Source organism: Cynocephalus volans, chromosome 3 (assembly GCF_027409185.1).
Source record: "Cynocephalus volans isolate mCynVol1 chromosome 3, mCynVol1.pri, whole genome shotgun sequence".
Taxonomy (NCBI): Eukaryota; Metazoa; Chordata; class Mammalia; order Dermoptera; family Cynocephalidae; genus Cynocephalus; species Cynocephalus volans.
This window is the reverse complement of record NC_084462.1, coordinates 171,606,342-171,630,087: the sequence shown is the minus strand read 5'-3', so window position 1 is coordinate 171,630,087 and position 23,746 is coordinate 171,606,342. Positions and strand designations below refer to the sequence as shown.

General features: G+C 42.3%; 1 protein-coding gene across 1 annotated transcript in view; it reads right to left on the bottom strand.

The window, feature by feature from the left end:
* LOC134372796 (potassium voltage-gated channel subfamily KQT member 3-like) overlaps positions 1 to 23,746 on the bottom strand; it is a 131,260-nt gene that overhangs the window by 39,257 nt on the left and 68,257 nt on the right. Inside the window, exon 2 of the mRNA XM_063090158.1 lies at positions 14,275 to 14,961. Coding sequence (XP_062946228.1) covers positions 14,275 to 14,961 — 687 coding nt within the window. The remainder of the gene's footprint in view (positions 1 to 14,274; positions 14,962 to 23,746) is intronic.

Here is a 23,746-nt window from a genome sequence, read left to right as displayed (position 1 = left end):
TTCTGTCACTTAGCAACATGCATCTAAGATTCATTCATGTCTTTCATGGCTTGATAGCTCATTTCTTTTTATCACTGAATAATAGTAGCCCATTGTACAGATGTACAACAGTTTGTCCATTCACCTATTGAAGGACATCTTGGTTGCATAGTTTTTTGGCAATTATGAATAAAGCTATTACAAACATTTGCACGAAGGTTTTTGAATGGATATAAAATTTCAAATGAGTGGGGTATATATCTAGGAGCACAATTACTGGACACTAATGTAATACTATGTTTAGCCTTGTAAGAAACTATCCCAAAGAGACAGTTGGTTAGTACCATTTTTCATTCCCACCAGCAATAAATTTGAGTTCCTGTTGCTCCGCATCCTTGTCAACATCTGACATTGTCATTGTGTTTGAATTTTAGCCACACCCATTCTAATAGGTATGCACTGATAGCTTATTGTTGATTTAATTTACAATTCCCTAATGAAATGATATTGAACATCATTTCATATGCTTACTTGCCATATGTATATCTTCTTTGGTAAGATGTCAATTCAGATATTTTGTCTATTTTTAATTGAGTTTTTTTCATGTTGTTGATTTCTGAGAGTTCTTTGTATGTTGGATACAAGTCCTTTATCAGATATGTATTTTGCAAACATTTCCACCAGTCAGTGGCATGTCTTTTCATTCTCTTAATAGTGCCCTCTACCAATTAAGTTTTCACAACTAGTCTTTTGCAGGTGAGAAAAACAGAGGATCCAAATGATTGTTTTTAGTTGCATCATTTCAGTCTGGACTAACACTAACAAATGTAAACTATAAAAATCAACCAGCTATTGCATGACTTTGTAAAATATACTAAAGCCACTAAAACCACTGAATTATACACTTCAAAATGGTGAATCTTATGGTATGTAAATGATATTTCAATTTTTTAAGAAACTGGCAAAAAAAGAAAATCAGCAACCAGTGAGTGACAGTGCTGAAATAAGAACTCAGAGCTCTTGACCACATCACAGCTACTGCACGAGGCCAATTCCCAGCCCTGCCTCTATAAAGCCTTGAGAAAGTTAGATAGATTTTCTGAGCCTCAGTGTCTTCGTTGATAAAACAGGGGCCAATTATACGCATCTGGCAGTGTTATCACAGGATCGAATGCAACAATGCTTTTAATGCTTAGCTCAGTACCCTGGACAGAGTAGGCCAATAAAGAATAGAAGGAATAATACTGCTATTATTAATATGGTTAATATCTAAAATTTGAAGGATATTATACTTCTCTCCACCTACCACTTTCCCTCCCTCCGTCTCCCTCTCTCTTTCTGTCTTTCTTACACACACACACACACACACACACACACACACACACACACACACACACACACACACAGAGGTATATAAGCCTTACTCAACACACACATACAAACACAATTTAAGCATGCAGGGAAGACATCACACATAGCAACCTGTAACCTTTATCAGATTGTTACTATAAAAAGTAGCTGTGTTTTGAAAGAAGCAATTTGGCCAACATATTCACATGTATGTAATGACCCAGATTAATTTCGTGTGATTGAAAAAACTGGTTTGTGTGGCTTCACTCAGCACATTCATCTACAATAGTAATCAAGCTCCTATTATGTGCCAGGATCTATGCTCATACAATGTGGCCACATCTTGCAGAGGTAATCTTGGGATTATACACAAAATAAAATTATGAATATAAAAGAAAGATAGAATCAAATAACAAAAAGTATTTGGGATAAGAAGTGTAGTCTAAGAACACATGAGGAAAGGAAAAACCTAGAGGAAAAAGGTCATGTGGTTTAGGCAAGTGTTTTTCTTGGCATCTCACCTTCCTTAGGAAACTTGGCAGCAGAATCTTTTCTTCATATACCTTTTTTTTTTCAATGTAAATTCCTTCCTTTTACCATAATGGTTCATCGGAACTTGCACATTGTAACAGAACCTTCTCATGGAGCTTGGAGTAGACATTATGATATTGACTTCAACATTACTTTTATTCACTGACATCACTAATATCTCAGCAAGACTGGGGAAGAATGGGGCAGGAACAGCCATTTATCCAACACTGCCCATAAGCCCAAACCAGGCTTCGAACTGCATTACAGACATGTCATTTAATCTGTACCATGCGGAAAGGCATGCTCTGCACTGCAGATGAGGAAACAGGCTTAGGCTGGTTAAGTGGTTCACTCAGGGTTACCCAGATAACAGATGATACAGCCAGGATTCAAAGCCAGCACTCATCTCCATTCATGTCTGCTTTGTCACTGAAGCTGCACCCCTCTCAGGGGTGGCATCGTGTCCTCTTATGCAACAAGACTGAGTGCCCAGTGTGCCGTGTGTTGCATCGAGCTGTGAACTGTGGAGAATGGATGCTCAGCCATAGAGACACGTACGGCTAAAAAATAACAAGTCTTCAACCTCTTTAAATAGCTCAACTCAAGGCTCACCCAGATCTAGGTTGTGTGATGCCACTTTCCCTGGCATCAATTTCAGCACCTTTTCTTCATTGTAAGAATGAATCAGGCCTTTGATTCGAAATGTGTAACATAGTCATGGCCATGATTATGCATTAGAAAGTGAAGGAAGAAAACGGTCTCCAACCCTGTATGCACAATGAAATCTACTTCTGGTTGATGGAAACCTTCCCTGACCCATGTAAACAGTGTTGACAACTTTACCTGAACCCAAGTAGACTAAGTATATGTGTATATTACAGTGAGTATCACACCATTACGCATTTATTTATTTACCTACTTGACTGTGAGCCCCTGAAAGGCAGAAACTGATTTATTCATCCCTGTATTGCCTATTCCTAGCCCAAGGTCTGGCATCTTGAGGCCCAAAATCAATGTCTGCTGAATGCGCAGTCAGAACAGGTTGAGTTTGATCAGCAGATATGTGAGGGCATGTATATCAAGCCTAAAGCATTAAGATTTTTCCATTTCAATTCTTTCCAGCTAAAAAAAGGTGTTGAAGTCATGGCACAAAAGAGGAATTTAAGAAAGAATCTCAACATTCCCTTTAGTGAACAAGAATTGTGAAGGGAAATGTTAATTACTTCCCCAGGAAACCAAAACTCAAGCAAAAAGCAGAAGTCATAGCACCATAATTCACAACCACGATCCTGCCATTTTTCTCAGCAAAAGATGTGTTTGTAAGAGGAATTGGAATATCTATTTTAATCTTGTTTTGAAAATGCTAGTGTGTTTCACATTATAAATTAGTAAGATTCCTCATTCTTTGAAAGTATCACAAGCCATGCAGAATTATAGTGTCAGCAGGACTGAAGTTCTCTGTGCTTATTTAAAATAATTCTCCTGTTTTATATGCTAATTTTAGAATTGCTAATATGTGAACATAGCATAACATCAACATGGAGACAGCTCCTTACCCTAGCGGGTAACACTGACAGTGACCAGGTTTCAGGGAGCTTTTGAGAACTCTGCAGTCCTGGCACAGAATAAGAGCTTAAAAAAGGTTACCTACCATTAGATACCAGAAACTGAATCCACATATTTACAAACACTTTTAATCCACTTTTTTTTTTCTTGAATGACTACCCTAAATGAAAAATTAATGAGGGGAAAAAACACTGAAGAATTACCATGATCCTTAGGCCTCAAGACTTCCTTTATTTAAAGACCACTGAGAAGACAGAGACACACTTGTGAGCCTTAAGTCACAATATTTTCCTCACTTAAGAACCAGAGTCAGCATCCGTCCCATGCCTCCTCAGTGTCACTCCCAGCACCTGCCTAAGTGGCCTCTGCAAACAAACACCTTCGGCAAACGAGCAGTTTTTGTCTAAAGGCCTTCTCTGCCTGGGAGCAGCCCGTAGCCAGTGATGGACGGAGTTCACGGATCACTCTGGGCTGGTCTACACGGCATTCCCAGGCTCTCCAGGAGGACTGAGCCTCAATCACCCCTCACAGTAACCTGCTTGATAACGCACACCACAGCCTACCTCTTATTCCCTGGATTTCTTCCTCCACTTTTCCCCAATTTTACTTATTTTTCCTGGAATTGCCTCCTAAATCATGCATTTTCAGTAGGGATGGTATTGCCTCCAGGAGGGCAAAACTGGTTCTTGCAGAATGGGGTACGGTGGAAATATTGTACTCTGTTTATATACCAAGCCCGGACATGCATACAGTTCTTAAAGACATACACGGTGTATTTGCGGCACTAAAATTTCATGGGTGGGGGCTAATAAGGGGGAAAAAAAAATCTAAAATCTCTCCTCAAAGGGGAGATGATAAAAACAAGATAGAGCAACTCCTCGTCTCAGGCCTGGCTTCTGGGGGAACACAAACCAAGATGTGACATCAGCCTTCTGTTCAGCACTGTCATCAATTACTTCGTTTAACCCTTTCAGCAACCTGGAAGGCAGGGACTATTAGGCCCATTTTTCAGATGAGGAAACTGAAGCATTTAGAAGTAAAGTGACTTATTGGAAAGTACAAAGCAAATCAGCAGAGACCCCAGGTGAGAACTTGGGTTTCCTGGTAGCTGGGACAGTGTTCCCTGGGCCCTGAGTTACACTTCAGGAGAACCATCTAGAGTGTTCATCCGAGGGCACAGGGAACTAATCTGAGAAATGTCAGTGACGGCTACTAAAGAAAACATATCACGTCTCCGTGAATGGAGCAAATGGTGATGCCACCCACAGGTGACCTTGTAAACAATGCAAGTGGACAAAAACATTAGTCGTCATTTATCTGACGACTTTGAATGTCCCAGCTCAATGCTGAGCTCAATGAAGATCAGAAACTACTTTACAGGATTCTTGGTAGAGAACTGGATTGGGGAGATGGAGAAAAGGGGATCTCAGCTCCGAGAATTCCACAAGAAGGGAAAGCCTCCTTGGCAAGAAGCCACTGGAGCCTGATCCCTCAGCCTGCTCCTGTCTTTACTCTTTCTTCTGTTCATTCATAACAACCACAGGAATCAAGAAGAAAATGTGGCCCTGAGCAATAACTCATCTTGCCCTCAAAAGAAAACATTCTGATCCTAGCCTTTCTGACATAAAGTAAAAGGTCCATTGAGCAAAACTACACTTTGAAAAGGATTTGATTCAGATGCTAAGACAAGCTGCGAACCCAGAGGCAAGAGGTGTCAGGTAAGGCTGCTCCATGGCTACACCGCTGTTGGGGGACGGCCAGGGGAAGTCATGGTGGCTGAATGGAAGTGGCCTTGGAAGAAGACTTGGCTGGCATCCTTCCCCGGTGAGCAGTGCGATCTTAGGCAAGTTTCTAACCACTCTGGGCCTCAGTTTCCTCTTCTCTGAAGTCCCTTCCACCTCTGACAGCCTCTGATTTTTGTAATCTGCCAAGTCCTCACTCTGTGCCAGGCCCATACATCCCATAAGCTGCTGTTAAGTAACTGTCTGCTGATTAGTTTGATTAGACTTGCTGATTACTGAGGCCTGCTGGTTTCATTTTTTAAACAGGCATCACCAGGGGTGGAAGCATCTGTAACTGATACATGTGGAGTGAGACGAAGGGAACACTAGGAATTTATGAAAGGGCAGGAGCAGGGAGATGAACAGTTTGATAGCACTGAGAGACTTTTCCATTAGGACAGAAGGCCTGGGCTGGATGAGCACATTCTCCTAGCCCAGTATTTTCAAGTCTTGTTGGGTAAGATTTCACCCCATCTCACCAAAAAGACGTCATAAAGGTAGGAATGAACTTAGGTTGCTATATAACAAGATACAAAGGTCAATGGCAAAGAATCTCTGTGGGTAGCCTGCCTGCTCCTCAGATACAACACTGGCTTAAGGAAACCAAATTTGTAATTTGTAAGAAAGCACCTGCTGTAACTGTTATGGTTACTAAATACATATCAAGCAGGTTCCCCTGAAATTGAACAGATGGTCGTGTTGCCAGGGAGGTGATATTATAAATGATAAGATGATATAAAACATTAGTTATTATTAATATGCTGGTTTCATATGCTCCAACTCAACTGTTACACTCTCGCAGAGTCCCGATGATTCTATACGACTCTTTAAAAAGAAAGGCATGGAGAGGAGGAAAAGAGGATCCCAGCTCTGAGGTCTTCCGCACAGAGGGAGGCCCTCTCTCAGGAGAAAGCCAACCAGGGCCTACATATGGGATGCTCCATGAGCCTATTACATAAATACTTCCTCTTATTTATTCATAAACTACATGCAAGAAGCGATCTTGTTCCTGAGTTATAACCCAATTTTTTCCCTGAAGAAAACATTTCAAACTCCTCCATCCCTTCTGTGCCAGAATAAAAAGTCCCATCCAGCCAAGGCTACAATTTGGATAGGCTTTGATTTGCATCCTATGACATCTCCAGAACCAGAAGTGGCCTGAAAGCTTTGTATTGACTTCAATCTTGTCATCTCCAAACCTTTAATTGTCTTTATTCCTCCAAAAGGTGATCACTTTAGGGAAGCTGACATCCCTGTAGACACAGGTACTAAGCTATATGGTTAATAGGTTCTCAATATTCTCAATAAAAATATGCAGCGATGATCAGGTGATGGGACACGGACAGAAATGTGGCAAATCTGTACATGGGAAAACGTTTAAATCCAACATGGATAAGGTCTCAGTTGTGGGACCTACCTGATCCTTCTAAAGCTTTAGGAAAATGCTACCTCAGAATGCTGCACTCTCAGTAGCATTCAAACACTCCCTCACACTGGTCTCATGGGATCCCTACACCAACCCTATATAGTGCGTATTGTGATGCCCATTTTGCCAACTGTGTGAATAGCGATGTGTCCAAATCACACACTTAAAGCACCTCTTCTGAAAGCTAATCCAACGCACTTCTGGCAAACCCACAGCTGTCTTGGGCCACCCAGAACCAGAGCCACAGAGCACGACATCTACAAAAGTTTTAATCAGTCTGAGTTTGGAGACCTTCTCGCTTGTCTTGACGCTGTGCGGTTGTTACAAGATTAAACAAATATTGCGTGCATTCTGTCAAAACCCTAAAATCCAGCCAAAAAAGAAAAAGAGAGGAGGACCTTGACCCTCAGGAAAATACCATAGGATCATGCTCAGTTCATGAAACTTTTAAACATTTATGGAATTTTAAAAACAAATACAAACTGAAAAGAGGGTACTCCCGAATAATGCAAGAATAATAATTCAGCATTTCGCTGAACTGAATTTAGCATTCAGTTCTTCAGGTAGGAAAGGGAGACTAGCCATCAAATGGACAAATAGGAGACACCACCATTGCATCCCGAGCTTACGCTTCCCTTGGAGAAGTCTCTGTTCATACAACACAGGGGTTAACAATGCCTTCCCGACCCTGGTGCTCTCTGTTACGGCATTTGCTAGACTATTTAACTTCAGTAGTTTCAAGTCCCTGTCTCTGTAGGGAAAGAACCATGGCTCATCTCCCTCAACAGCCTGGCACCAGGCCTGGCACTCCTCAGGGACTCAGTCTTGAAATGAGCGAGCTTAGCACACTGAGCTGCACCTTTCTGCCATGTGCTTGTCATAACCTGGACAAGGCCCACAGCTGAGAGGAGCCTGGAGACATGGTCTATATACAGAGTCCATGAATCAAGTAAGAAAGCCTGTTCAGCTCAGACAGAGGTCCTCAGGCCTGGCTTCACATCCTTCTGGTGACGACAGGATGGCAGTGTTTATGCTTTAACAGTTGTAAGTTGATGGGTTGTAGGAGGGAGCGACACGGGGATCACATATTCTGCCATCCTGGTGACATCCCCCCAGCTGGCTTCACATTGGAATCACGTGAGGATGATGCCTGTCATCAGTATTCATGTGTGTGCTTTGTGTGTTTGTGTGTGTTTAGTCTTCTTCTTTTTAAAGTATTTTTTTCTTTTTTTATTTTAACTTATCAGTATACAATGTAGTTGTTTTTTGTCTCTTTACCAGTCCCACTCTCCCCCTCCGTCTTAAAGTATTTTTAACTTTTTATTTTTAAAAAAATTTAAAAAGTGAAAGAGTCATGTAATATACACACATATTCTCTTCACCTGGATTCCCCAATTGCTCACTTTTCCCCCACATTTGCTTCTTTCTCTCTCTCCCTCTGGTGTGTGCATTTTACACACACACACGCACACATGCACATCTGTATGTGTGCTGAACAACTTAAAACTAAGTAGCTGACAACATGACTGGTCACCACTAATGCACCATGCATCTCCTAAAAATAGAACATCCACCTACATAACCACAATGCGATTATCACACTCAAGAGATTACATTTTGATATAATAATGCTATGTAATATGCAGTCCATGTCCAAATTTTCTTAATTATCCCCATAATAATATCCTTTATGTTTCTTTATTTTTTCAATCTAGGATCCAATCAAGGTTCAAGAATTACATTTGGTTGGCATGTCTTTTTAACCTTCCTTAACTGAGACAGTTCTCATCTCTTTTGTTTGTTTGTTTACAACACAGACCCTTTGGAAGAGATCATGCCAGATATCTTTCAGGATGCCCCAGAATTTGAATTGGTCTGTTATTTCCTCGTGATTAGATCCAGATCACTTTAGCCACTATTACAGATCAGGAGGAGGGGAGGGTTAGTTTGTGTCATTATATACACCTTTGGTAACTTAGTTCAGGAGGAGTCCATCAGATTTCTCTCTCTTTTTTTTTTTTTTTTTTCTGACTGGTAAGGGGATCGTAACCCTTGGCACGGTGTGGTAGGCACCACGCTCAGCCAGTGAGCGCACCGGCCATCCCTATACAGGATCCAAACCCACAGCCTCTGCGCTAGCAGCACCGCACTCACCTGAGTGAGCCATGGGGCCAGCTCCAGATTTCTCTCTTAAGGTACCTTTTTGCCTACATGATTGCACATGCATGTCAAAGTTTGAAAAGTCTTGCTCTGTGAGAGTGTGGTCTGAGGACCAGCAGCACTGGTTTCCCTGGGAACTTGTCAGAAATGCAGCTATAAAGTGTCTGATGCAGGAGGGTAGAGTTTCAGTCCCCCTCTCCCTTCCATTGAGTACAATCATGACATGGTGAAGGGAGCTCCACACAGTGGGTGAAGGCACCTGTGTGACCCCAGCTCTGCCACTTAAGTAGCTTTAAGAGCCTGGGCAAATCACATAACTTCTCAGAACCTTTTAGTCACCTGTGAAAGAGAGACACTGCTTACCCTCCCCACCAACGCTGATGGCCACATAATGTAAGCCTCTTCGTAGACAGCAAACGTGGTCATAGTCCCAGCATAGGGAGCCACTGCTGCCTAGAGATCTGATATCATGGGGCTGTTATTGTCAACACCTTACATGGCTTCTTCATTCTACTTGAGTGACTTGAAAAAGGCATAAAGAAGAGAGCTAGGAGGAAGGCAAGAAGTTCAAAAAACAAAGCGAAAAGTAAAATGGGATTATCACAAAGGCAAGTGTGCATTAGTTTTATTAGGTGTGCAAATTAAATATAGAGAGGGGAAACAAAAGAGGAAATATTTACTGAAAGCCAACAATGGCATGTCTAGATGTTTTATATCCATCACCTCAGTTAGATTTCACAACAACCCTGGGAGGTAGGCATTATTATCTTCATATTAGAAATAAACTGAAATTCAGGAAAGTTGAAAAATGTTACTCCAGGTCACACAAAGAAAAATAGCAGAGTTGGATTCAACCCCAAGACCACTGAATAGAGAATGACAACTTCTCAAAATCCTTGGTTCTCAGTAATGAGAAGGAAATTGACAGTACTGAAGAAGGAAATTGAAAAAGGGAGATTAGTGGGATGAAAAACGGTGAGGATGGACTGGGAACGGTTAGGAAGACCAACACCAAGTGGGAAATGAGAAAGAATAAGACATATGGGAGCCGAAAAGGGAGAGAATGGGCCAAAGTCAGAGAAACATGAAAGATCAGAGAGCTGAAGTCAGCATTATCTAAAAAAGAAAACTGATGTCCCTTCAGTAATGCATCACAGGTTGCAGAACTGGCTGAGATTCTGCTGAAGGGATTCTTGCTCTGGCTAGGAGGTTGACCAGATGACCAAATTTTGAGATCTGTGGTAATATTAATAGTGTTGTTATTGTATTATATGTTCCATCAGGCAGAGATTGTTTCATTGTGTTGTGTTTTGTTTACTGCTATATTCCTAATATCTAGAGGGGTGCCTGGCACAGAGAAGGCACCCAAAAAGAACCTATTGAGTGAATAACATTAATAACACAAATAACTATTTGTTATTGAGAGCACGGTGCTCTTAGCCACAAAAGCCTACAATTTACTGATAGAGTTTTTTAGGTAAAGAAACAAAAGTTCAGAGATACAGCAACTTCCCCAAGACCATACCAGCTATGAGAGGCAATGCAAGTTTGGGAACCCAAATTTCTCTCACCCCAAACTTGCAAAGACTCTGAATTAGGAACAGGGTGAGTGAAAGTTTGGTGTCTTTCCTCCAGTTTGGAGACTGCAGATCCTCTGGTCAACATGTTAAGCCCACCAGCCAGGCCCTTTACATTCCAGAACAGCTGTTGGGTCTTTGCACCTACTAACCAGTCTTGCCTGCCAGATGTCCCTGGAGCTGACCCACCTCAGCATGCAATCAGTAGGTATTTCCTGCAATCATTTCCCCTTGGTTTGTCAACAAGAGAGTGATTGATCACACCCAGCTTGCTGCAGAGAGATGGTCAGGGCAGCGGGATGCCTGTGCAGTGTCAACAGCACCAAGAGGAAGCCAGCATCTCTCCACTAACAGGTGAGGAAGGGCAGTCCCTGGACAGCCCCAGGACAGTCACGGTGGTCAGGTGTGTGTGTGACTTTTAAGGAGACCCTTATTCAGAATCAACTAATGACTACTGAGTGCCTGATGTGGAACTAACAGCATTCATATACACTATTTTCTTTAAACCTAAAAACCATCTTATGGCAGGGCAGTGTTATCATCCCAACTTACAGGTCAAAGTTGCACCCAACTTGGCTCGTGCAAAGTCATAGACATTTAAAGCAGAGTTCTGATGTGAACCCCAAGTCCAGCACATTTTCCATAAAATCAGAATCTCTTTCAGACATGAGGATAAAAATGCAGAGAAGTGATCAGTCTCACCAGATGTAAACCAGGGTCTCCCACCTTTTTCCTATCTCCATAGTCCATTTTTCCATTTTTGGACTTCCAAGAGCTAGTCTCATAATTAAAATCCTGTATTGCTGACTTTGGCTACTTATTGTTGTAATGATAATAGTAAAGCTATTACAGCAATGTCTTGATTAACCAGAATCCTGAGAGAATTCTGTCATGCATCCATTCAGCAAAGGCGTACTTACTACCTACCATGGGCTCTGCAGACTACCGGGAATTAAAAATGCTAGAGAACGACACAGTCCCACTCTCAAGTAGCTCTGAGCTCAGCGAGGCAGACAAGGAAACAGACCCATCTGATGCAGTATACAAAGTCTTGTGGCTGGGGGAGTTGCATAGGGAGGGCAACTGCAACTCTAGCCCAGCCTGGAGGGTCAAGGTAAGCCTTCCTGGAGGAGGTGACACTGGAAGCGAGCCAAGGTGAAGGTGAGTAGCCAGGAGAAAGTAGGAGATGGGTGTTTAAGCAAAAGGAGCGGGGTGGGGGTTTGGTTGATTTCTACATTACCTATATGCTACCTTTAGGAAAGAGAAAACAAATAATTTCATCTCATGGGTATCGTTCATTTAAAAAAAAAATCATGCACTAGACTGTAAGATCAGCCCAATTTCCTGGTCCCCCTCATGTCATCAGCCCCAGCCCAGAATAGGACAATGGATGCTTCGAAGCACAAATTTCAATGCCTTGAAAAATCCTGAATCATCTGTGAAAGGTTCCATGATGTACACTTGACTGGACTTGCTCCTAAGCTGGAGGGAGAATGTACGACGCATCCACTAACTAAGGCTGCATCAGCAGTAGGAGGTCAAACCCAACCCAGCACAGGCTTTCCTATAAATCTCAACTAATCGGAATCTGCAGTTCCACCTCCCACCCCCAGTCCATCTCACGTTTCCCTAACACTGTGGTTTTCTGGGTCTGACCAGCCCCTGCTTTGATTCCAAACTCCACCTTCTGGCCATTTGCCAATTGTAAGCTAGGAAGGGGAGGCAGAGGCATTACGAAGGCCCCTGTGTTACCAATGGGGAGAGAGGTGTCCAGTGACACCTAGCAACATAATCAGTGTCTCACAATCACTGGCAGAGATCAGAACTGGGATCCAGGCTCAGAGACAGAGCTGACCCACTGCATCCAAACATGAGCTCCAGAAACAGCTACGGGATCTCATACAAGCGATGTTATCTCTTGAAGTGCTCATATTTTCATCTGTAAAATGGAGATGAGGATTCCCACCCCATAGGACCCTGTGAGAATTAAACAAAGCAAATGTATATGCACATAGGAAAGGGCCAAGCTGGGTATCTGACTCCGCCTTCTTACAGTCTCCAATTTTCCTGGATCCTCTCTGAGAAACTTAGGCTACAGCTTCTGGCATTATCAAACCTGCTTCCAGTTAATGGGATCATTCTAAAGAAGGGTAGAATTGAAGGATGACTGTTCTGTCAATAAGAGGCCTTGGCTGTTTCTTCCCCACACTGGGCAAGGCAGGGTTGGGGGTGCTGGCTGGGACAGGTGAGAGGAGAGGAAAGAGGGAGCCCACAACCGCCAGAGCTGGGAAATTAGGTTTGGAAATCAGTCGACACGTGCTGAGCACCAGTTACGTGGGAGAGGACGTGTGAGTCTGCGTGTGTTTGTGTGTTATCAGTCTGTGGTGCCTTTTTCTTTACTATGCCATATTCCAGTATTCACTTCACTAACTACCGTGCTAGAGATAGAGAGATGAATGCATTTTTAGTCCTTTTTTGCCACAGAAAGCGAATGAAAGAACAACCAGTGCTAAGCCCTCCCTCCCGCCAGGCCCACCAACACCTGCAAATTGACACACACACAAATGCACCATACACACCCCAAAGGCTAGACTACAAAAAATTCATGTTCCTGGCAGGATGCCACCCCAATCCCCTACCACACCCCCAACTCCCACGGTTCCTCAGTTTGCAGGAAGGCACCCTCTCCCAGCTTTGGTAACCATTCTGAAAAAACCTGTTGCTGAGTCTGAGGTCCCGTGTAGATGCCCCCACCTTGTGGCCAAATCAGGAAAAGCACTGCCAACCCAGGGAGACTGGCAGGTAGTGTAACTAACTCCATGTCCCCCCCCCCCCCCCCCCCGCCCCCAGCCTTTCTGACCTTATCTGTCACGGGTCAGTTGGAGGAGACCAGAGGGGAAAATCCACCAATCCACTGCTAAAGGCACAAGTGGGGGTATCAAGGTCATGGCCAAATCCCTGCCTAAACTCTGGTAACAGTACAGCTTCCTAAGAAGCAGCCATCACGATGGCTAAGCCATGGCCAAGAGGCAGTGGGTAGCTGGAAGTTTGCCAGCCCCGAGGTGTGTGCTGACAGCTGGGATTTCCAGTCTCGGGTGAGGAGCCATCACTCCCATCTCTTCCCCCTCCCAAATGCGGGTGGATTTTCCATCCTGAGTATCAGATGCAGAGGAAGTTCCATCTTCCTTCTGGCCATGCATTTACATGCTGACTAGCAAGAAGAATCTTTCTGTGGGAAGAGTGCCTGGGGGCAAATCTCCAGCCCAGGCCCCACACATCGCAGTGCCCAGGCCCAGCCGAAGCAAGTGCAGGGGCAGCAGTTGAGGCTGAGGGGGCATCAGAATCCAAATCACGGAGATGCCTCAGCCAAAATAATCCCGTCCCCATCACCTCCTGGCTCTGTTAAGCCCCAGCCCCTGTCTAGGCTTAGGGCCCCCCTCCCCCCCACACTCATATTCACTTCCCTACAAAGAACCCAAAGACATGCATTTTGGCCAGTCCAAGCCCCAAGTTAGAGCAACACCGGGTTCACACACAGAGCTCATGGGAGGACCTGCTTTATCCCCTTCCATCCCCACATTAATTGGAAAAACCACATAATTCACTTAAGCTTCGGTACCAACACTCCGAGAAGGTGCCACAAATGCGCACCCGCGCCAGCCCCATCTCCAAATGAGCTGGGGAACCACGCCTGGTTCTTTTAAGCCAGGCTGCCCAAACCCGGAGAGCGGCTCAGAGACACAGACACACGCAGCAGAGGAACACGCGCCGGGGGCAGGCGGGTCTCCAGCCGAGCGCGAGAGCATCTCCGGGGTTTAACGCCCCCGACGTCCTCAGCTCCGGCCCCCGCCCCGAGCCCCACCCGCGCCGCCGCCGAGGGGCGCCCGGAGCGCCGGGTACTCACCCGAGCGCGTGGTAGAGCAGCGCCCAGCCCCGCGGTCTGTCCAGGGCGTCGTGGTAGATCGCAGTTTGGATGCGCCGGTACTTGGCGTTGTTCCTCTGGACAGGGCGGCTCAGCGGGGTCTTGGCCAGAAGCCCGACCCCCTGCGGGGTCCTCCGCAGCCCCTCGTCGCGGCCGCCGCCCTCCAGCAGCAGGGTCCCGTCTTCGTCAGCTCCGGCCCCAAGCGCCAAGGTGACTTGCTTCACGTCGCCGGGCGCCAGCCCCACTTTCCGCTCCTCGTCGCCGGCGGCCTCCGCGTCCCCCCGGCTGGGTGAGCGGCCCCGCCGCCTCCTCCGCCCCCGCCGCCCTGCGCGCCTTGAGCCCCATCTGCCTCGCCCCCGCCGGCCGCTTCGCCTTCTCCGCTGCTGCTCGCGGAAGAAGGGGCACTCGGGGTGCGTGGACGAGGCGGCGGCGGCTGCAAGCCCGGGAACTCCAATGCCATGATCCGAGCGCCCCTCCCCACCCACCCCCCAAAAAGCAGGCAGAGGCGGGCCCCCCCGGGGGGCAGGGGAGGCCTGGCGGGAGGTCAGGGGGTCACATCCCGCCCGGGTCAGCGGCGGGATCCCGAGGGGCGCGGGCCGCGGGTGGCCGGCAGCCGGCGAGGGCGCGCGAGGCTGGCTCGGAGGCGCTAGGGCGCGCGGGGGCGGGAGCCTGGCCGGCCAGCCCGAGACAGCATCGCAGTTTATTTACAAGCCGGGTGCCGCCCGCTCCACGCGCCGCCGCCGCCGCCGCCCACCCGCGCGCCTCCCCGCCCGCTCCAGCCTCAGCCCGCAGCAGCACCTATGCGTTTATGTGTGTGCGCACAACACCCCTTCCCTCCACACACTACCCCCCACCAAACATACCCACTGTGGAGAGAGTCACTGAGTTGCTGGTTAGTTTTCATTAAAATATCTGAGGTTTTCTCTCTTTCTGATATTTTGTTGTTGGCTCCCCCTGGTTAGGGCACATATTCTAAACTTTTTAAGAGGTGCCCTTGGGCTTTGAAAATTCTCTCCAAGTCACTCATGTGGAGGTACTTGCAAATGACTCACCTCAGTGTTATGAAAAGGACACAAGCAGCTGTTCTTATTAATTGGCTGGGACATTAGTTTCCTATTGCTGCTATAACAGATCACTATAAACTTAATGGCTTAAAACAACACAAATTTATTATCTTATAGTTCTGGGAGTCAGAAATCTAAAAATACAGGGCTGCATTTCTTCTGGAGGCTCTAGAGAAATGTACTAGGGCTTTATTCTGATATATCTGCTGAGGGTATGGCTCTCATCCTGTATCTTTGCTATTTCCTTCCATAGCATATTTCTAAAGATAAATGCCAGGTCCTGAGTTTACTATTGTGAAATCCTATTTTGTTCTTGTTCCTATTTTTTGTTTTTTCTTTTACATTCACTTAGACATGGTATACATATGAGGGTACTTCAGAAAGTTCATGGAAAAATGGAATTAAAAGGTAAGGAGTCTTTCCAAGAACCTTTTGAAGATTCCTTGTATATATCTGCCCCTACACCACACAGTCTGTTTTGTACCAGGTGGAGTTTTTCTATACTTGTACTTTACCATATTGTCTAAAACAAAGGTCATTTGTTCTTTTCCTGTTTTAAAATTTCTTAAGGAATAAAAAGTGAGACTTAATTTTTCTGGCAATTGACAAAATGGTGAAAGGGTCATAGTGTTCTTGATTGTGGCACTTTCACTGCCTGAAGGTGTTGGCTGACTTTGCATTTCCAATACTGCCTGGATAATATTTGACAAAGTTTGAGGTAAAAGTTTATATTTAAAAAAATTAAAAATATGAAGCTATATATCCCATCAACTGTGCTTATCTGGGAATTTTGATTTTGCTTCTGATAATTTTCATTGTTCACACACAAGTCAAAAACTATGACAAGTGAACTATGCTATTTTCTTAGATTTATTGATTTCTCTCTTTTTAAAAAAATCCTTTTACAAACTTATAATCTTCACAGGTGAGTGAAGTTAATTTTGATTTTAATTTTTATTCACTTTTTGAATAATATATGAGTAATGCAGCAATCCTTTCAAAAAACCTTAAACATAATTATGCTAATTAGTGAACAAAGTTCTCATCTTAATTCTTCATTCTCATTCACCAGATAACAACTGTTATTGTTTAATGTATATATGTTCAGATTCTTTCTTTATGCAGTTCTTTATAATATATAAAAACTTTATAAAGTGTTTGCAATTTTTAAAACTTTGATCATGCTGCCTACATTATTGTGAAAACTAGTTCTCTTCAACTAATAATCTTCTATGGACATCTTCCCATATTAGTCCTAGAGGTACCTTAACATTTTAAATAATGACACAGAATTTTATTGCTTCTACATAGTATGATTAATTATTTCTTAACTCATGGACATTTAAAAGGATTTTAATTCACTGCTATTAGAAATGATGCTACAGAAATTATTCTCATATATAACTTATTGATCAGGTTTACAATTATTTTTGAAGAATACGTTCTAGAAAATGAATTACAGAGTTAAAGACATGCATAAAGAGTTATGATTAAAATGGCATTAATGTCTTTGAATGCTTTGTTATATTCACAAATAGAGGAACACATTTCATTCCAACATCTCCACACCTCAAACACCTGTCTCAAATATATACCAACTGGTAGGTAAACATTTGCCTTGCTTTCATTGTCTATTTGACACAGCATTATGTTCTTTCATTTTCATTGATTTTCAATAAGCCTTAAATATAAAAAAGTTGTAATGTTAATGATCACATTTTATTTCTTTGAAAATATAACAGAAAATACACCGGAAAATACAGCAAAGGAAAATCAAGATTTATGTATTTGCTGAGGCATGACTAACTTCCCTTTTTTATCTGTCTATCCCCACCAACAAAATAGTATTATTTGATAAATTGTAATTAAAGTAAATGACTGTTCAGATGTAGTCATGGGTAATTTGCCAACAATAGAGGCATATTCCTCTTTGCCCATACTTATGAATTAGGTATGAAGATCATCGTCTGGTATTTTCCAGTTATGGCCTTAGTTTTGTTGTTCCCGCTCTTTCAGCTATTTTGTACATGTCTTGTCTGAGAAAGTTGTCCATATACATTTTGTTGCTAATTCTTAATGTTAAAGCGTTCATTAGCTCAAGTGTATCATTCTTTTAAAAGGCTGATATATTTAGCTTCTTAAACATATGGCATGCAATTTCTCTCCCTTTATTATTAATACATTTTAAAGCATAATTTATCAGCAAACCACAGAACAGTAGTTAACAGATACTTTGTCACCTATGTGGCTGGCTCACTAATTTTTTACAATACTACTATTAATTAATAGGACCTTTCTAGTGTGTCAAAAGCATAGACTTTCTTTAACGAACCTAACTAGAAAACTGAATAATGGCATGACTAGCAGAATGGCTAAGAGTGTGTCATGTAAATCGTCACCCAGACTGCCTGTGCTGGAGTCTTGGCTCTGCCACTTGCCAGCTATACGTACAGCTTTAGACATTGGTAACGTGCTTATCTCCTCTAGGTAACCACACTTATGGGAACAAGAATAACATCCTCCTCACATGGCTGTTGTGAAGATGAAGGAAGTAAATTTGGTTTAAAAACTTAGAAAACTATTGGCAGTTGGGTTATTTGTAAAATGCTACTTCTCATTCCCTTGATTCTGTCTATAAAGTATATTTCAAAATCACTTCCATCTGAGTTTTGAATTCATCTTAATGATTTTGTGAAGCATTATTTTAGGGCTCATTCCTTATAATGTTTGATGGGCTAAGCGGTTCTTATTCAAATTAAATTTTTTGTCTTGTATTTTCTGCTTGTGAGTAATTAAGAACTGTTTATAAATTAAATCAATTCGAAAAAGAAAACATGTTTTAATTGTTATATATGCTTACTTGGTTTTTTCTCAATAGATTAACTCATATATATTCTAAAACATAAAATGAAGTGAGTGTTTAGTTAATCAGGATCTAAGTTATCTGAGATGACAAAAAACCAAAAACCAAAAGCAAAGCAACCCTAAAATAATTGTGATGCAAAATAATATGTTTATATCCTGAATGAAACTGGAGAGCTTTAAAAAATACCTGGAATTCAGTCACTATATAATGGCTAAGCTTTGTCTCTGTATCAGGTATTAAAAGTTTCATCTGGCACTTTTTTAAAAAACTATTAGAGCAGCATATTAGTCTGTTCTTGTGTTGCTATATCAGAATACCCAAGATGAGGTTATTTATTAAGAAAAGAGGTTTATTTGACTCATGATTCTTGGTCAGCTGCTTCTGTTGTGGGCCTCAGGCTGCTTTTAATCATGGTGGAAAGTGGCAGGCAGCTGGCAGATGCAAGCAGATCACATGGCAAGAAGCAGCAAGAGAGTGGGGTAGGTGCCAGGCTCCTTTAAACAACCAACTCTCTCTCACAGAAACTCATAGAAAGAGAACTTCCCCACCCCCCATCTCTCCATCCCCCCAAGGAGGGCATTAAACTATTTATGAGGGGTCTGCCTACCATGACTCAAACACCTCCCAATGCTGCCACATTGGGGATCAGATTTCAACATGGGCTTTGGAGGGTGACAACATATCCAAACTATATCAGGCAGGTATTACTTGGTTTGGAAGCATGCAATAGTTTTCAAACTTGCTGTAATAGAAAAATTACTACAAGGGAAATAACTAGGAGGAGGGAAATAGTTTCAAAATATTTCTTTAAGAATTCATAAAATAAAGTTTTGGCAAAAATTAAGGAGCATAGAGCACACTGTACTTAAAAAACCCTGAATGGGCAGGAGCCTATTTTTATATCATCAATATATGGCAGTGACATGCATCTGGAACATAATAGGCTTCTAATAAAGGTAAGGTACTGCTATGGATTAAATGTGTCCCCTAGAAGTTCATGTATTGGAAACTTGACTCCCCGTTTAAGAGTGTTAAGAGGGTGGGAAATCCAAGTACGGTATTGAAAGGTGGACTTTTAAGAGGTGATTAGATCATGTGGACTGTGCTCTTGTGAAAGGATTGATCCATTCCTGGAGTAATGGGCATGGTTCTGTTGGCTTTATAAGAGTAAGTGAGAAAGTCAGTCTCTTTTGCTCAGCCCATTCTCACCATGTGACACCCTTCATTGCTGTGAAGAGTCACCAAGAAGGACCTCACTAGGTGTGTTTCCTGGACTTTGAACTTGCCAGCTTCTAAAACTGTAAGAAATAAATTTCATTTATTTATAAATTACCCAGTTTCAGATATTCAAGCAACAGAAATGGACTAATACAGAAAAAGGGATGGGGTGTTGCTTATAACAAATACTTTAAAATGTGGAAGTGGCTTCAGAACTTGGTGATGAGCAGAGGCTGGAAGAATTTGAAGGAAAAGCCTAGAAAAAGCCTAGATTCTGGTGAGGGCCTAGAAGAGAAGAAGACCAGAGAAAGTTTGGAAGGTCTTAGAAGCTGGTTAAGTGGTGGTGACCGGAAAACTAATAGAAATATGGACAGTAGAGGCCATTCTGAGGAGGTTTCAGATAAAAATGTGGGAGAGCTATAGGAAACTGGAGCAAGAGTGAGCCTTGTTACAGAGTTGCAAAGAACTTGGGGGCATTCTCATGCCTAAGGGCTTTATGGAATGTGAAACTTAAGAGTTATGAACCAGGGTATTTGGTAGAAGAAATTTCTAAGCAGTAAAGCATTCAGATGGCTGTGTGGCTACTTGTAACAGTTTACACTCAGTTATGGCAGTGAAGGCATGACATAAAGCTGAAATTTATAATTAAAAGGGAAGCAAAGGGTAAAAAATTGGAAAACAGCCTGGCCACATAAAGAGGAAAAAAGCATGTTTAGTAGAGAAAAAAAGGAAATAAGGACAGAAGGAAGAGAATTAAAGGAAGAACTTGAAGGCAACTCAGAGATCTCTGAGGTGTACTTTTCCATCATGGGCCCAGGCACCGAGAGAGATAGATTGGTTTTAGGGAACAGGCCTGAGGCATCGTCCATGGGCTTGCTGCCCAAGGTCATGTCATGATGCTGCTTTCCCACACCCTGGCTGCTCCACTGCTCCAGCCTGGCTACATTAGCCCCAGGTGCTGCAGGACCTGCAGCTTTGGATGATATGAGCTGGAAATCTTGGTGGCGTTCACATGGTGTTAAATTTGCAGGCTCACAGAATGCCAGAGCTATGGACAGCCTGCACCGCACTTTCAAAGTATGCATGCATGAGAGTTCCTTTTTCTCTACAACCTCTCCAGCACTTATCATTCTCAGTCTTTTGGCTGTTAGCTATCCTAACCGGAGTGAGATGGTATCTCAAAGTGGTCTTGATTTGCATTTCCCGGATGCTGAGTGAGGTTGAGCATTTTTTTCATGTGTCTGTTGGCCATTCGTATATCTTCCTTTCAGAAATGCCTATTCATTTCCTTTGCCCCTTTTTTAAATTGGCTTATTTGTTTTTTTGCTGTAAAGTTGTTTGAGTTCCTTATATATTCTGGATATTAATCCTTTGTCAGATGTATATTTTGGAAATATTTTCTCACACTCTGTTGGTTGTTTTTCACTCTGTTGATTGTTTCTTTTGCTGTACAGAAGCTTTTTAGTTTTATATAATCCTATTTGTTTACTTTTGTTATAGTTGCCTGTGCTTTTTGGGTCCTATTTATGAAGTCTATACCCACTGCTACTTCCTGGAGTGTTTCCCCTATGGTTTCTTTAAGGAGTTTTGTTGGTTCAGGATGCATATTTAATTCTTTAATCCATTTTGAGTTGATATACCCAGAGGAATGGATATCATCACGCCGAAGGGATACCTGTACTCCAGTGTTCATTGCAGCTCTACTTACAATAGTCCATAGTTGGAACCAGCCCAAATGTCCATCATCTGATGACTGGATAAGGAAATCTACACAATGGAATACTATTCTGCTGTAAAAAAGAACAAAATGCTACCATTTGCAACAGCATGGATGGACTTAGAGAAAATTATATTAAGTGAAACAAGTCAGGCATAGAAAGAGAAATACCACATGTTCTCACTTAGTTGTGGGAGCTAAAAATAAATAAATAAATAAACACACAAACAAATCAAGGGTGATGGGGGAAAGAAGACAGAATAACCAGAAAAATACCTTGAACTATTTAAGTCAAGTGAACAGATATGATGGGGGGATGGGTGGGGGGTGGAGAGGAACGGGTAAAGGGACATGAAAATCAAGTACAATGAATACTGAGAAGTAAAATTTAAAAAATAAGAAAAAATAAAATAAGTAATAAAAAAGAGAAAGCCTGAATAACCCTCCCCTAAAAAAAAAATAAATAAATAAAAACAAACAAAAACCAAAGTATGCATGCAAAAGCCTGGCAGGAAGAAATCTGTCATGGGGCAAAGACACTGTGTAGCCTTCGCTGGAGCAATGTTGAGTGGGAATGTGGAGTTGAAGTTGTAGCAGAGAAATCCCAACAGGGCCATTCCTAGTGGAGCCGTGGGAGTGGGACCATCACTGAGACCCCAAATTGTGGAGCTACTAGCCGGCAACATCAGCCTGGGAGAGCTGAAGCGTGGTCTGAGACCAGAAAAGCCATAGGAGTGGGGCTTCCCAAGGACTTGGGAGCCCAACCCCTGCACCAGTGTGCAGAGGATGCCAGACACGGAGTCAAGGAAGATTATTTTCTATTTATGAGATCTGATGACTGCCCTGCTGGGTTTTGGTTTTGTTTAGGAACTTTTACCCCTTCTTTTTGGCTCATTCTTCATTTTGGAATGAGAATTTCTGTCTTATGTCTGTCCTTTCATTGTATACTGGAAATAGATAACTTGTTTCAATTTCACAGATGAGACTTTGGACTTTTTTTTTTTTTTTTTTTTTAAAGATGACCGGTAAGGGGATCTTAACCCTTGACTTGGTGTTGTCAGCACCACACTCAGCCAGTGAGCGAACCGGCCATCCGTATATGGGATCCGAACCCGGGGCCTTGGTGTTATCAGCACCGCACTCTCCCGAGTGAGCCACGGGCCGGCCCCAAGACTTTGGACTTTTGACCCGAAACAAGTTAAGACTTTAGGGATGGAATGAATTCTTTTACCTGCGAGAGGGACATGAACTTTGTGGGCCAGTGGTAGAATGCTATGGTTTAAATGTGTCCCCTAAAAGTTCGTGTATTGGAAACTTGACCCCCATTGTAACAGTGCTAAGAAGGTGGGAAATCCAAGTATGGTAATTGAAAGGGCTCCTTTAATAGGTTATTGGATTGTAAGGACTGTGCCCTTGTGAATGGATTGGTGGTTCTGATGGCTTTATAAATAGGAGAGCAAATGAGAAAGTTAGTCTCTTTTGCTCAGTGCATTCTCGCCACGTGACATGCTGCATTGTTGTGGAGAGTCACCACCAAGAAGGCCCTCATTTGGTGTGTTCCCTGGACCTTGGACTTCCGAGTCCCCAAAACTGTAAAAAATACATTTCATTTCTTTATAAATTACCCACTTTGGGTTATTCCAAGTAACAGGAAGCAGACTAATACAGGTACATAAAGGAAAATAACTACAGGATATGGGTGGTGTGAGTGGGGGGTGCACACTGGCCATCATCATCCTATTGCTATTGGCTATTGATACGGACTATTGATACAAATTGTTAATGAACAAAACCCTGAATATTACCAAAAAATTATAAAAAACAAACAGAAATCAAAGACACAACCATTGTAATGCTGAAACTTTAGTCAAATCAGGGTTATTACATACCAAAAAATACCTGTACTAGAAGATAGCCTTCCTCCATTAATAAAAATTAATTATATCCCATTTTCTCCATCAATCTTTTAAACTATGTATATTTATTGTTTATATTTATAATTATAATAATAATCTTAATGACCCACTTTTCTTTGAATGTGCAGAAACTATCCAAAAGTGATTCGGGAAAATGAAGAAAAAAACTATTCAATGAGAAATACCGTATTTTATTGCAGTAATCATAGAAAAAAAAACCCAGAAATTTCTTTTATTTAAAAACGCTTAGTGTTATAGCTTCAAGCAGTAACAAATATGAAAAGTTTGCCATTACAAATAATCATATTTTAAAATGCATATTGAGGAATGTTTTCAATAACTGGCAAGATTTCATTTTGCTTTATGTTTTTTGGGGCATGATACTACACAATTGATTACCACTTTTATAATTTTTCTGGCAGTAAAGATTTTGTGGGCAAGGCTTTTAGTGATAAATTGATACAGGAAGCCATATATCTGATTTTCCCCTATAACAAATCTAACCATTTAATGTTATATTTAGAGTACACTTTAAACATTCTATAGAGAACATGAAATAAATATTAAATTTATAAAAGTTTTCTGGAAGGTATGCCATCAACTACTTTTATCTAATGTTCACCTGCAAGAATTAGAAGGCAGATTACATCATCTTTTAACAGCCTTTCTAGAC